The sequence below is a fragment of the Homalodisca vitripennis genome, unplaced genomic scaffold (assembly GCF_021130785.1).
Source record: "Homalodisca vitripennis isolate AUS2020 unplaced genomic scaffold, UT_GWSS_2.1 ScUCBcl_5074;HRSCAF=11621, whole genome shotgun sequence".
Taxonomy (NCBI): domain Eukaryota; kingdom Metazoa; phylum Arthropoda; class Insecta; order Hemiptera; family Cicadellidae; genus Homalodisca; species Homalodisca vitripennis.
This window is the reverse complement of record NW_025781183.1, coordinates 16,349-32,768: the sequence shown is the minus strand read 5'-3', so window position 1 is coordinate 32,768 and position 16,420 is coordinate 16,349. Positions and strand designations below refer to the sequence as shown.

The following is a 16,420-nucleotide window of genomic DNA, read 5'->3' as shown; positions in this document are numbered from 1 at the left end:
TTTAGAATAGTTGGTTTATTTTGACAGTCTTTTAAAATGTTCTCTGGATACTAAAATTCATTTTGTAATCCAGTTATTTCTTTTTTGTTTTTGATTATTTTTAATTTTTTTTAATGGACATGAAATATTTAAATAACATTTTTTTAATCATAGAATTTTGAAAATTCTTTCCTCTGCAGCCGTAAAATTATAGACAGGTTCCCAGTCTTCCTTTTGTAAAAACCTGATCAATGTTTTAAAATTTCAAAGTTGAGTGTCTCTCACCAAATTCACCACCAGTTCAACATGAAATATTAATGCAAAGTATCAATTTTGGTGATTTCTAAAAAAAGTGTCGATATCTTGGAAATACCAAGGTCATGTTTTGTTGTTTGAACTATACATTAGCTAACTCATTATTCCTTGAAAGATTATCGTTGACACTCTGTATAATTAAAATTATATATTTAAATAGCAGTATGGTGGTATTATTTTCAGACGTGTGCGCTAAAAAGAGCTTGACATAATAATGGTTTGGTTATTTAAAATTTATTTTAATTAATTATATATCTTATAATTATTAATTTTTTTAACTGTATATGACCAAACCAGTGCAACATTGACAAAGCTTACAAATTATATTTTTTAAACATTCTTATTTTTTATATTGAGCATTTATTTTTTATCAGTTACAAAAAATTTCATGATTTGAAACTAAAATTATATTAAAATTTCTGTAGGCACAATTCAACTTATATCATGTTACAGGAGCCATTTAACTTAGAGTATGATATGAGCAAACTGCCACCTTCTGTTAGGACCTACGTTCTCCTGAAGGGTGTCACAGAAAATGAAATTTATGAGTTCTCAGGTAAGTTTATTGTGAATATATTTATTTATCAAAACAGTTTCATTTTAAAATTTAGTCAAGTATGTCTAAGAATTGGCAAAAGGACTGTGCTTGGTACAAAAATTGTTCTTTTAAATATATATCTCAACTAAGTTTATTGGCCAGCTTGTAAGGAAATCTGCGGCAGGGGGGCTTGAATTCTCTACAAGAGTTTATTTGCCGTGGATAACTCAGCATACTATTGGCTAGGATCGTTCCAGGGTTCATACAACTGCAATGTTCTAAACGAGGTTCTGGTTTTGGTTTTAAAGGAATGCTCAGATTTTACTATTGCCAAACTAACTGTCTTTGAGTATAATGATTCATCATAGTGTTAGAGAAAGGGATAGGATCGAGGAATGGGGTCGAGAAAGAAGGTGAGTTTTCAGTTGTCAACCTAAATCACAATCCCAATTCCCCAAAGCCTACAATGAAATCCGAAAACGCGGTATAATACTGTTAATGGTTTGATAAATAACCAAGTAATTTGGGTTCATAACAGCAATGACTATTCCGGGAAAACTCGCTATTACGATGCTGATTGATATGCTACTAATGTAAAAAATAAATGAAAATTATTATAAAGTAGTGCTCAATATTATGAAAGTGTAAAAGCCACAAAATAAATAATACCTATATTGTATGTATGCACCATGTATATACATTGTATGTAGTTCCTGACTGTTCCCTCATTTGAAGATGCCTCTTAACCCATTGAGGAAAGTCTTTATTGAATCTTCTGCAGGACCGGTAACATCAATTAAATTGTGCAAAAATCCTAGACTGGTTAAAGGTTTCTAAAACAAAATCTACAAAAGATAGAGCAATATTGCAATTACCCTTGTCTTTACATTAAAATCTTAATTTAATTTAATTTTATACACATTTTTTTATTTTTAAAAAGAAACATTTTTATTAATAAGACAAAAAAAAATGTTTCTTTTGTCTTATTACTTTCTAACTAACTTTAACATTCTTCACCTAAAAATATGACAGTGTTTTTTTTACATAAATAAACACTTTCATGCATAATAATAAATAAGTTCTAAAATAATAAGCTCAAAAATAAAAATAGAGGGAAATATTATGATTAATGTTTTTTATGATTTTGCTGGACATTTGCTCAAACTTCTTGTTTCCTATGAAACTCAGATTTTGTATTCCCTGTACACAAAAGTACTTTGCAACCATTAAAACATACTGTACAGTTTTTAAAATAATCCAAAGAACCTTCATCTTCATGTTCAAGTTCTTAATCCTGGCACAAACTGTGAATCGGCAAACAGTGTTTGAGCTCAGGAAATATTTACGTCTTCCATCACAATCACTGATATCAGAATTGCACTCGTAATCACTGTCTAATAAAAAAGCACCAACAGAATCCTGCGGTTTCTTTACAAACCATTATAATCAATCAAACAACTAAACGAAAACAAACAACACACCTACCTCGCATTTAGCAGCTGACCAACGAAAATAATGACGAAACGTTCCAAGAACAGGTGGTCAATGCAGTGTTGCCTGTAACAAAACGAAATTAAATGCATTTTCTTCTCAGTAAAGTAACCAGTAAAGACTATGATGATATTTGTCAGTTATTTTCAGAACTAGAACGGCCCATAATAATAAAGAGTGGTTAAACATAGACTACGTAACCAGTGTGTGCTCAGCATTTAGTCCGTGACCGCTCTGCACGTAACTAATCCATACGTCTTTCCAACGTGTTAACCCGATATAAGACCAGGGATGATACACTACAAAACTGAAGTTCAATTAGAGAAGGCCTATAAAGATTTGCTTCCAAAGATGGCAGGAGCATTTTAATGTGTTTGAAATCTCTAGGGCATTATTTTCAAGGAGCCATTTTGTTGCAGTATGTTATTGGAAATAATCTCCCAGATTAGGTCTAGACATATGTCTAGATGACTATTATTCTGACCAGTCTGAAGCATCAGGTGTGTTGCAGGTGCCAGAGTTGCTTATGTGGACGAGAAGAACCATATTTTAATCCAAGCTACGACTCAAAAGTCAGTGAACAGTAAGTATTGGTTTTTACTTATGCTGTATTGTGATATTTAATTTTCAATAGAAATGACACATTGCATTTAATATTATCTGGAGTACATTATAAAACACAGTTTATTTATCGGTTAATTTTATCAAAAACTTTTGCATTTATTCATTTGTATAAAAAACTATTAAAGTCGGGGGTTGATGTTTTTAATCAAGCACTTGTATACTCTAATTAAAACAGTTATTATCACTTTGTAAAACTTCATCACATTTTCATTAACTGTTTGGGTTGACCAGTACAGCGTTTGTCCCGCCATACCAAGGATTAGCACACGTCCTGTCCTGTAATGCCTGTAAGACATACGTAATTATTAGTAAAATAAAATTCATAGAATCAATGTACAGATAGTTGCTGGAAAGGAAGTCTTGTATTACAATTCGAGACAAACATCCTCCGGATGTAAGTGGATACGCACATCCGCCCAGACACCGATGGTGAACAAACAGGAAATGCTTGCTTAAGCAGCGGAAATGCTTATATATAAAAAAACCGTGCGACGATGTAAGAGGCAGCCATGCTCATATGAAAAATTGGTACTCACCAATTATGATGGAGAGATTTGGAAGAGGCGTGGTCATGAGCTGGCGGGAGAAGAACATCAAAACTGAAGAACAAGGAAGTCGAGGACGGGAAGTCGAAAAGCGAGGTTCGGGAGTACTAGTGTTGGTGTTCCTGTGCGGAAAAATATCTCTAGGCGTAATAAGTGTGAAGTGGAATAAAATGTAAGTAATTTTAAGAACTTAGTATATTTTAGGGTTCATTAATAATTTTCAATTCCATATCTATTTAAATGTTCACAATTTCGAAGATGTAAATTCATATAAATGTTTAGCTATTTAAAAGAAAGTTTCTCACGTTGGTCCATGAACTCATAATTATTGCAACACTACAAAATTACTAGTAAATGTTATAATGAATTAAATTTAAAATAAATTGCAATGAGTAATTTAATATTAAATATGTCTTCAAAGTATTAAGGTATTAAAATTTGTGCTTAATATATCGGTTGACCCAATCAATTGTTAGTTAAAAATTTTTATCAATTTAATGAGATGTTGTCAAAAATAAAATACGTGTTGGTTCATTTGAGGGTATTTGTACTGCCAATCTAACCTATTATTAAATCCTCTCACAGCAACCCTTGCTCATAATATGTCACAACCTTAATCTTAAACTAAACCAAACTACAAAACCTTACATGGTGGAGGCGCTAAAACTCGATTGGCATTCAAATTCCTCACATGGGCAAGCACATAGTTTCATAGGCTAGGTATAAATTAGAACTAAATAATATTTATAAGAAAGTATTTAACTAAAATAGCCTACTTCAGTGACAAACCACTCATTTACCTAAAAGATAAATTAAATTTCCAATAACTCAAAAATATTTTCAAACCCGTAATTAGAGTAACGCCAAGTAAACTAACGAGGTACGTCAATGGACATGTATAATTAAATGGAAACCATACTACATGAAGATTTAATACCATTAGACACATACAGGACTTCCAAAAGTGACATAGTAAAAATATTAAATAAAAATGGAATACAATCTAGAGACACAGACACTGTAGCGGACCTCAGACCTATCCTAGCGGCACTTAAGAACACGTATAAGCGCAAGTCACCCTAATATTAAAACCATCTTTAATAATTTAACTACACGAAAGACTCAGCTTAGTGAAGAGGACAGGGAAAACTATAAGGTTCTAGCTACAATGGAGGATTTTCTAGCGCAGAGAACTAATTTATATGACACAGTACATAACCCTGAGGCGGACATCAAGACACAAGCACCCCCAACCTTAGCACAACATCACGAGCCACTCACACTATCTGACAGAACTAACACAGCAACCATGGGGGAAAACATACCGCTAATATCAGTTGGGACTTACACAGGTCTCCAGAGCGAAAATCCACAAGATTTTTTAGACAAATTCCTAGTGGCAGCAACTTCAAACAGATGGACAGATAACACTAAAGTTAATTTATTCCCAGCGCATTTATCAGGCACAGCACTAACTTGGTTCAAACACTACAAGCAAAAACAACGAGGGGAAGCCATACAATGGGACCAACTTGCTAAAAGTTTCATAGAGGCTTTCACTCCATTAGCACAATCCCAGAGTCTACAAATGATTTTAGAACACAAAATACAGGGAGAGAACGAGCCAACACTAACCTATTTTTTAGATATATTAACAACATGCCGAAGATATGACCCTACAATACAGGACAAGCAAATTATACATTTTATCATACAGGGACTAAAACCAGAAATCTGTGAACGAGTTATAGGCCTGAAAAACGACACCTTAACCCTTTTAACCCCGGCCATTAAATCAAGTGATGTGCCAGAAATCCCAAGCCATTTTCAGACAAAATGTAAGGGTTTTGTAAAAAAATTCATAACTCAGTTATTTTTTAAGATATTTAGGTAATTCTTTTTTTGTTTTACTTCTTTATACATTTAGCTTACAGAAATATACAAATAAAATTATTATTTTGAAAGTAATTTTTTTTACATACATATGAATATATAAAAAATAAATAAAAATGAAAAAATTTCAAGTTTGATCATGGAAACCATATAGATAAAAAAATATTTGACACAAAAATACCCATTTACTTTATGATATATTTAATCCTTAATAAAAGGAAACAAAAAATTATAGGCCTACCTGATTTACAAGTGGAGTAACATCAATTTTTGTAAAGCCGTGTAAATTTTTCTTTTTGCCATTTTTGGGCAAGGCAACGTAACAAGACCTTTAAAATTCACTTGTACTTAAAAATAAACATAAAACCAAAGTTATTTCTGACAAAATAACTAAAACTGTTTATAATATAAATTTTAAAAAAAAGTTTTAAAACAATATTTACATCACTACAAAAATGTAAATTTTCAAGATATCCATCACTCAAATCGTCATCACACTAATCACATCCACACCATTTGCAACTAGGTTACTAATTAGTGTATTTTCACTTACGGGAGACTTTGAACGATGTCTTTTACTCATTTTGAAATCAAACAAATAATAAACTAAACTTTAACTGCCGTACTTTACACTGCTTTAACCTAAAACTGTGAAGAACAGCTGATATACGTGATATACAGCTGTCTGCAACAAGCGTGAGCAGTCAGTCGAGACGAACTGCAATTGCTCAGTCACAGACTGACAAAATACGAAGTCAGACCATTACAAACTAATATATTTCGATGCAAAATATCTTTGTGCACAAGTCTGTGAAATTTCAAAGCATTTGGTGAAATAGGTGGCCAGTAAAGTAATAAAAAGTACACGTCCGCACTATACGGACGTCGGGAGTTGACGCCATTTTTACGACGTCCGTATAGTACGGACGTCGGGGTTAAAAGGGTTTAAGTGATCTAGAGACTAATTTAAAAATTACAGAACAGCTAGTTCTAACACAAATGAAAAACAAAGAAAGGTACAATAGGGTTGCAGCAAACAGACCCTATAGTACACCCTTATATGAACAAAACATCATCCATAAACTACAAACAGAAGTTAACACCCTAACCAATTTAGTAGCTACCCTAACTACAAACCAAATTTCAAATCATAACCACAGGTACGAAAGGTCTCCATCCCCGTATGAAAACTCAAAATATAAGCCAATATATGATAGAACACCTAGTCCTCACCAGAATAGACATATGGAAAGCCCAAACTACCCCAAACAAACCCAAAGGCCACCTATGATTAAACACGTTACCTTCAGTGATAGGAGGAGACAAAACCATTCCCAAATACAACCTGCTAGACAAAATAGGTATTGCACTATTTGCCGTAAAGACAACCATAACACTAATTGTTTAGTGGTGTTGGTTCAAATTGAACAACCATAACACGTTGTTGGTTCAAGCAACGTTCATTAACTTCTCAACTCCAAAGTAACCGCTTGGCACCTAAAACCAACAATACACAAGAGCTGTTCTGCAGGTACTGCAAGCGAACAAACCACAATATCGAATCATGTTACAAGTCTAATTATTATAAACAGAATCAACAAAAAAACGGGAAATAGGGGGAGGTCATACTAACCCTTACCGAACTTCCCCCTTACTAAAAGCGAAAACAAATAACACTATAGATCTTAACCAAAGGAATCGACAAACTTACAAATATATAAAGTCTATGACATTTACTCCAACTAACCCCAAAGTACTACCACTATCAACCCCTGGAAAGACCAGTTCAGAAGTGATATTTAAAGCCATAGATTATAATCAAAAATTCCCACCCTTAAAGAAGATGGAAGAAATTGAACAACCTATTATGCAAAAGCCTATACACACCATAAAACTTCAATCTGTGTTCAATCCAACCCCAACCCTAAGCGAACCAAACCCCTCGGGGACAACAAATATAAATAAACCCAGCTTTACAAGAAACCTTGCAGTCTCAGAAAATTTCACACGACAGATAAAACCTAGCGTATTAAAGGGGGTAGCGCACGTAAAACAGGACCCAGATTGCAGTACAATGGAGGAGGTAAACACACATACTGGATTGGAAGAAACCATTGAGATAGACACTATACAGATTTTAAATCACATAGAGCAACAGAAGAAACAGAATATGATAGATTGTACTAACTTGCAAGAAATAACGCAAGACAGGATACACAGACCGAGGAAAAATAAAACATTATTATTAGAGGATATTTATGAACTCATATTTAATTACGAAAATAAAACCACGAAGAAGATACCTGTCCTAACAATAGACGTAGCCTTGACCACAAACCCTCGACATCCAGTACCCTGCATTATAGATACAGGATGTAACATAAACATTATTAGAGCAGACCTAGTTTGTGAAACAAAATTAAATACTAGCAACATACCCTCGTTGATATCGGCTAACGGTATACCATTAACAGTTTTGGGTTCGACAAAAATCGCCATAAAAATTGGCAAAGTTATACTTGAAGACACGTTTTATGTGACACCTGATCTAAACAGCCCTATATTGGTAGGAAACATATTCCTATTTCAGAACTGCGTGGAGTTAAACTATAAAAATAAAACAATAAAAATTACCAAATATCAGATTGAACATATAATACCTATGAATGAACAGTGGCAGTTAGACATCAAGAATTTTAAAAACACACAGGAGTTAGAAGTACAGCAAATAACAGACGTAACAGCCCCACAAGACATAATTATAGCACCACATCAGCATATTAGGATTAGCTCCTTAAAAGGTATACAGTCTCGAACAGCCATCGAAACAGATAGGAATCTAAGAATAAAAAAGAAATGTCATGCATATCTTTCAGAAGGGGAAGATGGTACAGATACAATTGTAAATATTTATAATGCATCAAATTTCCCAAAAAGGATACCCGCACATACTACGATAGGACATATACATTACCCAACTCTTGAAGCACAGCCTACCCTGGAACACCATCCCACTACAAGTGACACAGGAAAAACAATATTGACAGATAAGGACGGCATAGTATTTGATATCTCACCACATTTAAACCTCCAAGAACACAAAAAAGTCCTTGACGTTTTACAAAAATACAGACACATATTTACAACAAAGGTAATCGATTTAACTCCTGCAAACATACCTCCTGTTAAACTTGAATTAAAACCGAATACGAAACCTGTAAACTCACCACCGTATAGGCAGAGTAAAACAGAAAGGGAAAAATTAAACAAATTATTGGACGATTTAGTACAAGCAAAAATATTAGAGGAATGTCAGGATTACACAGAATATGCAAGCCCAGTATTTTTAGTGAAAAATAAAGATGGAAGCGACAGAATGGTAACTGATCTCAGGAAGGTTAATGCACAGTTGAAAACAGATGCCCACCCCATTCCTTCAGGAAACCTGGTTTTAAGCTCTTTGAACAAAGCGCACACATTTACAAAATTAGACCTTAAAAATGCATTTTATTCCATGGAGGTTAGGAAAGAAGATAGGCATATCCTAGCCATAAAAACACCTGATAGACTTCTACAGTTTTGCCGACTGCCGATGGGACTTTCAACTTCAACCACATTATTTAGTAAAGCCTTGAATGCGATATTAAACCGTCACCTTTATAATAAAGTCATCTGTTACGTGGATGACCTAATTTGTTATGGTGACTCATTTGAAAATGACTTACATAATCTAGAAACTATATTAGAAGAACTAGAAAAAGTTAATTTGAAGCTAAATACAAAAAAGTGTAAATTTCTCTACAAAAGTGTAAACATTTTAGGACACGAGGTATCACGGGAAGGCATTTTACCCCAAAAACAGTCAGTAGAAGCTATCACCGAATTTAAAAGACCAACTTGTGTAAGGCAAGTGAGACAATTTTTAGGATGCTCAGGATTCTTCCGCAGATTCATCCAAAATTATGCCAAAATAGCACAACCCCTTACTGAGATAATAAAAGATTCAAATAAAAACATGGCATTTAAATGGACGGATCTATGTGAACAGGCTTTTATAAAAATCAAACAAATTTTGACAAACCCACCATTACTATCACATTGGAAGGACAACAGGGAAGCACACATTTATGCAGATAGCAGTTTGATTGGATGCGAAGCAGCGTTAGTACAGTTAGATGAAGAAAATAATAGAATGTACCCAATTTATTACATGTCAAAAAAATATTCAAATACCCAAATGCGTTACAGCAATGCTGAACGTGAAAATGCTAGCGCTAACCTATGCTGTGAACTACTTCAGAGAATTCACGCTTGGTAGACAAACAACAGTTTATACGAACTGTGCCGCATTACAGTTTTATAAAAATTTTAAGCACACTTCCAATAGATTAAACAGATTAGCACTGTCATAAACAGACTACGACATTGTAGTAAAACATAAACGTGGCGCTACAAACGTGTTAGCAGACGCCTTAAGCAGAAATCCTTTAGAACAACCTTTGGATGAAGAATTTACGGACGTGTGTTTAACTTTAAATACTTTGATACAGACAAATCTACCCCTACTACAAGCTAAAGACAGTTATTTGAAACAAATACGCCTTGCGATGACCTCACCTGAGGCGGTAAATAAAAAAATCAGACGGGCTTCAAAACATTACGAAGAAATAGATGGATTGTTATATTTCAAAACTTTCAAAGGACAAGAAACTAGAAACTTATTGGCTATACCCCAAAAACAAACACAAGAAATATTAAAAATATTCCATGACAACCCCTACACAGGTGGACACTTATCACATTAAAAAACAGCTTCAAAAATAAAATTACGATATCACTGGCCGAATATGTACCGTGATATCCTCCAATATACAAAAACTTGTAAAGAATGTCAACTACGTAGGCCAAAAACGAACAAAAATTACGGCCTACTACAACCTATTGCACCCTCCATAAAACCCTTTGACAGAATAACAGTAGACTTTGTAGGTAATATTACACAAAGTAATGGTTACAAATATATCCTAGTTGCAACTGATGCCTGCACTAGAATGGCATTTACAACCCCTTGTAGAAATGCAGATGCGAACACAGTAGCGCAAAAATTATTAAATCTATTCTGCACATTTGGATTTCCTAGAATTATGAATCATGACAGAGGAACACACTTTATGAATTCTGTAATTTCACAGTTACTAAATGCACTCGGGATTGAACAAAGACCAGGCACTGCTTGTATGTCACAAGTACAAGGTGCGGTTGAAAAATACAACCACACGCTAATCAAGGCAATATCTCATTACGTTGTGGAAAAACCCCAACCTTGGTCAAAATATGTACAAATAGTTTACATTTGCCTACAACACGTCTGTAAACATTTCAACGGGCTACACACCGCACTACCTCATGTTTGGTTACGAAGCTAACTTACCATCTGATTGTATATATTTACAGGTTAATCCCGAAAAAATGGTGTTGGAAAATATAGAAATTTTAGAGCAAATACGCAAAGATATGCCGAAAATCATGAAAAAAGCCCAGGAAGCGCAAAAGAAATACTTTGACCGTGACAAAACTCATTTGGATTTAAACCCCGGCGATGAAGTCTTGGTCCATTTCCCGAAAGACCACACAAAAAAATATAGTAAATTTCAAACACCATTTAGAGGTCCTTTCGTTGTCAAGAAAAAAATTAACGAAGTGACATATGCAGTAGAAATTTACCACAGGGGAAGGTTAACAGAACAACCAATACATGTTGCTAGAATGAAATTATTCTATAAAAGAATATAAAACAAATATGAAGGGACTTGAGCAATAATAAAATATTCAAGAATAAAATATACAATATTTCTCATGAACATCACTGTGCACTCACTGCCTTGTAGTAAAATTTGAAGAGAGTCAAAAGTATCTTCGCAATACTTTCATAATATATGAGGTTAAAAAGCTACCACATAGTCACGCAAGAATCGCTTTAAAGAATAGGTATTATACTCCAGGAGTTGAGAGGTCGGTTAACTTGATTACTGTTTGAATGATTAGTTATAACGTTATATAACCTTGAGAGTCACTGAAGTAAGTCTAACAGAAATAAAAATGTATATTAAAATCTCGATGTTGTGTCGGAAAACGATAGAGAATAAAGACATAAAAGTTTTAGAAAATTAAAACGCCTAACTTTGTATTTTAATGTGAGGTTTACTGTAATTTAGTGATTAAGTGATAGGTTACACGTACCAAAGATATTGGTATAGATAATCCCAATACACAGGACACTAACACAGCACACACGACACGACACGAGCAGAGCCTGTAACCTACGGTAACCGTACTTAGACTGGCTAGTAAGACTTGACCGTGACTCTGGTATGTCTCCCAGGCAGATAAGTTTTCTGCTAACTCAACTAACTTCCCACGCTATACTACACCGACTGTGTTGTGACTATGACTAGGGGGCATTGCCTTGTACCAGCGGTCTGGGTCGCCAAGGGCCCTGGTGGCTCAGACAGCTTAGTATGCAAGTAATGTTTCCCACGTACTCGTTTACTACAGTAACAAAGCGTACTCTAACTTGATACAACGTACATATTAGACTTACCTGAGGGATCTGTGTGTATATATATATATATATAGCCTAGTAATAAGGAATATAAAATATGATAAAGTGTACTACATATATCATATTTATTTAAGTTAGTAGATAACAATGTAAACATAATATACCCTACAAGGACTCAATTTTCCTGAGATACATCTCAAAGAAAGAGACATAGATGTTCTATATTATATAATCCTATGAAAAACAAATACTTCAATATATGACATGTAAATGACTTAAATGACATGTTTAAATATTACATATCTAATATACCATTGAAGGAAAGTAACATATATCTAAATAGCATGTATTAGCACGGCAATATTGCTCATAAACAAACTATACAGCCTTCATTTGGCAACATATATTATGATCATAATAATGACTATAGACATTAAGCACAAAGAAGGGATATTACGTATTCCTCAGAAACAAAGGTGCGTAGTATCTTTTTGTAATATAATAAATTAACATAATTTCGAACCTTGGATACATCTTATAACATAATACATCAACCTTGGACATCTTGAATCTTGAATCTTGAATCTTGACCTTATTTAAGAACACTAGAGATTAAGATGCTTAATAAATATTATTACATAGAGCTTGGGAAATACGAACACACACCATCGAGAGGCCAATAAAAGATTTCTGTAAATAAAAACCTTAGGCATAAATATGTATTAATTATAAAATATTAACCTAAAATGTATATGTAACCTGTAGATATTAAGTTTTAGAATTATGACACCAAAAAGCCAACTACATACAACCTGAGAAACCAGTCTACAAAACACCAATCTACAAGACACCAGTCTACAGCACTCTAACCGTCCCGACCACCCACGAGACAGATGAAGTCCTTACAGCACTTCCTACTACTACTACTGACAGCACTTGCCATGCCTCTTTTGACCACCTTTGCCAGCACATCAACCTACAACACAGAAGAACCCAATAAGCCTCTAGTAAAAATCTTCATAGGAGCGTACTTTACTCCAATGCCTCAGACACTACCTTATATCAGTTCCATACCTATCATATACAAAATTCCTTTCAACACACAGCAAAATTTACCTAAAAACGAACCCTCTTTAAATTTCTGCCCTAAAAACCTCAACAACTCCCAAACCTATTGCAAGATACAGAACAACCTTTCCACATTACAAACCCTCATACATCAACAAATGGTAGCAGAACACCTCCTATTCATCCAAAGACAACAACCAGATAGAAACAGAAGATCGCTCACGTTCGACGGAGATTTCTTCGAACGGTGTTGTGACATTGCGACAGAACCCCAAATACATGACTTAACAGACAACGAGGAAGATGTCTACACAGCATTCTCAACAAAACAACACTACCTACTCTCCGAGCTACCTGCGCATTCACCTACTTCGTTCACAATCTACAAGAACAACACCACTTCCAGCTAAATCACGACAAAAACATAGTAAACAACACGGAACTCATTTTGTACATTTTATTAGCCTGGACTTCTATATCAACACTACTTCTTTTTATAGACCTCTACTTCATCCACATTAACAACATCAAAATAAAATTCCTGAAGCCTACAGTACATGAACATGACTACCCAATGGATAACCTTAATTAGACAATAAGTACGATTCGTAGGTAGAATCGTCATTAAGCCAGGGGAATGTAAGACATACGTAATTATTAGTAAAATAAAATTCATAGAATCAATGTACAGATAGTTGCTGGAAAGGAAGTCTTGTATTACAATTCGAGACAAACATCCTCCGGATGTAAGTGGATACGCACATCCGCCCAGACGCCGATGGTGAACAAACAGGAAATGCTTGCTTAAGCAGCGGAAATGCTTATATATAAAAAAACCGTGCGACGATGTAAGGGGCAGCCATGCTCATATGAAAAAATTGGTACTCACCAATTATGATGGAGAGATTTGGAAGAGGTGTGGTCATGAGCTGGCGGGAGAAGAACATCAAAACTGAAGAACAAGGAAGTCGAGGACGGGAAGTCGAAAAGCGAGGTTCGGGAGTGCTAGTGTTGGTGTTCCTGTGCGGAAAAATATCTCTAGGCGTAATAAGTGTGAAGTGGAATAAAATGTAAGTAATTTTAAGAACTTAGTATATTTTAGGGTTCATTAATAATTTTCAATTCCATATCTATTTAAATGTTCACAATTTCGAAGATGTAAATTCATATAAATGTTTAGCTATTTAAAAGAAAGTTTCTCACGTTGGTCCATGAACTCATAATTATTGCAACACTACAAAATTACTAGTAAATGTTATAATGAATTAAATTTAAAATAAATTGTAATGAGTAATTTAATATTAAATATGTCTTCAAAGTATTAAGGTATTAAAATTTGTGCTTAATATATCGGTTGACCCAATCAATTGTTAGTTAAAATCTTTTATCAATTTAATGAGATGTTGTCAAAAATAAAATATGTGTTGGTTCATTTGAGGGTATTTGTACTGCCAATCTAACCTATTATTAAATCCTCTCACAGCAACCCTTGCTCATAATATGTCACAAACCTTAATCTTAAACTAAACCAAACTACAAAACCTTACATGCCTCGTTATTCATTTACTCAATAGCCAATTAACTATCACACCTAATTTTCACTGTTTGCATCATAAAACAATGTAAAGTTATATTTTCTAGAAAAAAACATTAAAAATTATTATTTGTTTTTTCTTTACATGAATGCAATTTTTGTTTCTATTGTTTTTGGGTTCGGTTTGTAAATAACTTTCATAAATTATTATTAAAATATGCTGACTAAAATAATTAACCCATTATTTTTCAATTTATATAGTAAGGCCAATTTTTTTGGTACCTGGGTGTAATCGTTGACAGAGTCCTGAACTGGGGACCCCATCTGGAAAGGATTATCACTAGAGGGAAATGGTCTTTAATTCAGTGCAGACGTGTAATAGGTAGGTCTTGGAGACTTAAAACCGAGGTTTTTGTATTGGCTTTATGCCTCCGTGGTTAGACCTGCACTAATGTTTGAGGCTGTTGTTATCTGGTGGCCAAAAACAGAGGCCAAGATGGCGGTAGCTGGCCTGGCTAGCATCCGAAGGTTGGCTTGCCTTGCTATCACTGGAGCTTTTCCAAGTGCGCCGGACGCAGCTCTAGACTGTTGTCTCAACTCGCCCCCTTGGACATTGTCATTCGGACTATGGCAAGGAGGAGTGCCTACTGTCTTCAGGCATGGGAATCACATTGAACATGAGAGAAGGTGGAGGCTGCATCCGGGTCTGAGAATGAGCAGAATGGTACTACAGTCGGCTTCCTCTAGAGTGGTTTCTGACCTTCAGATCAGCGTCTTCTCGAATTATAGGTCTGATTACAGGACATGGTCACCTGAAGAAACATCTTCACAGAGTCAGTATCCTTCAGGAGGATCCGCTCTGTAGAATGTGTGATGAGCAGGATGAAACTGCTGAACACCTGCTCTTTGACTGCCCTGAAATAGCAAGGGAGTGGTATGCCATCGTTAGTAGTCTGGACAATGGTGGTGAATTTCCCCAGGAAGACCTCATCGGTTGAGACTATTCGGCCTCATGATGTGCTTCAGGGTTTGTTCAAAAGGCCCTTCAGTCTCAAGTGCATATCAGTAGGCCGCCTCATAGAAGAAGAAGAAGAAGGCCAATTTAGGTGATAAACATCTAAGTCTGTGTTTATTTTTTAATAGGTCGAAAGCATTTTTCTAGAAAAAACTACAATGTCTAACTGGTCCAAGGTTATCGAAATATTTAATTGGTCAAAAAAGTATGTCCAATTGGCTCAAAATATTGTTAATTTAGTTTTCTACAAGAAAACGCCCACTTAAAACCAATCAACTACGTAATAAGTGAGCTTGATGCATTTAACTGGAACAATTTTTGGAGCACGATACTTCCAGCTGGGTTTTTGTAGCACCACTACTCACAGGTGGCCCAAGTCTAATTCCACGGACACCAAAAGGTTAATTTATAGATAAACTGAAAAAATTTAAACCTATATAAATTTATAGAATAGATTAGTTCTACCAATTGTAGGCAGTACAGTGAACCATTGACAAAAATTAATTTGTTTAAAACTAATTTGGGTACTTTGGGATTTTACCGACCACACCCAGACACGAATCGTTATTTGGCATTTTGCTTCTACTGATTACTAGATTAGCGTTAGAACAATATTTCGTCAATATAAAACAGGAATTGTCTTATCGCAAACCCCTCCCCACCCTCAGACAGAGGTCAAAGTCGAGCGGTCTAGTAGATAACGTGATTTGCAGAGTCTCGCCGCCCGTTCTGCTGGTACGTCGCTTTGTTATACTTCCGTGTTTTACCTCTACATTTCTCCAAACACAAAAATTCAACAAAAACAAACATTACCAAACTAAAACTAAACTCTTTATTGAAAAAACACTCAAAACTT

The 16,420-nt window shown here is 34.7% G+C and overlaps 1 protein-coding gene across 1 annotated transcript in view; it reads left to right on the top strand.

Moving 5' to 3' along the window:
• Positions 1–747: 747 nt before the first annotated feature.
• The window catches only part of LOC124373210, a gene marked incomplete at both ends in the record, with an annotated part of 29,214 nt that continues 13,541 nt past the window's right edge, over positions 748–16,420 (top strand). The window contains 2 exons of the mRNA XM_046831608.1: positions 748–850; positions 2,835–2,906. Coding sequence (XP_046687564.1) covers positions 748–850; positions 2,835–2,906 — 175 coding nt within the window. The remainder of the gene's footprint in view (positions 851–2,834; positions 2,907–16,420) is intronic.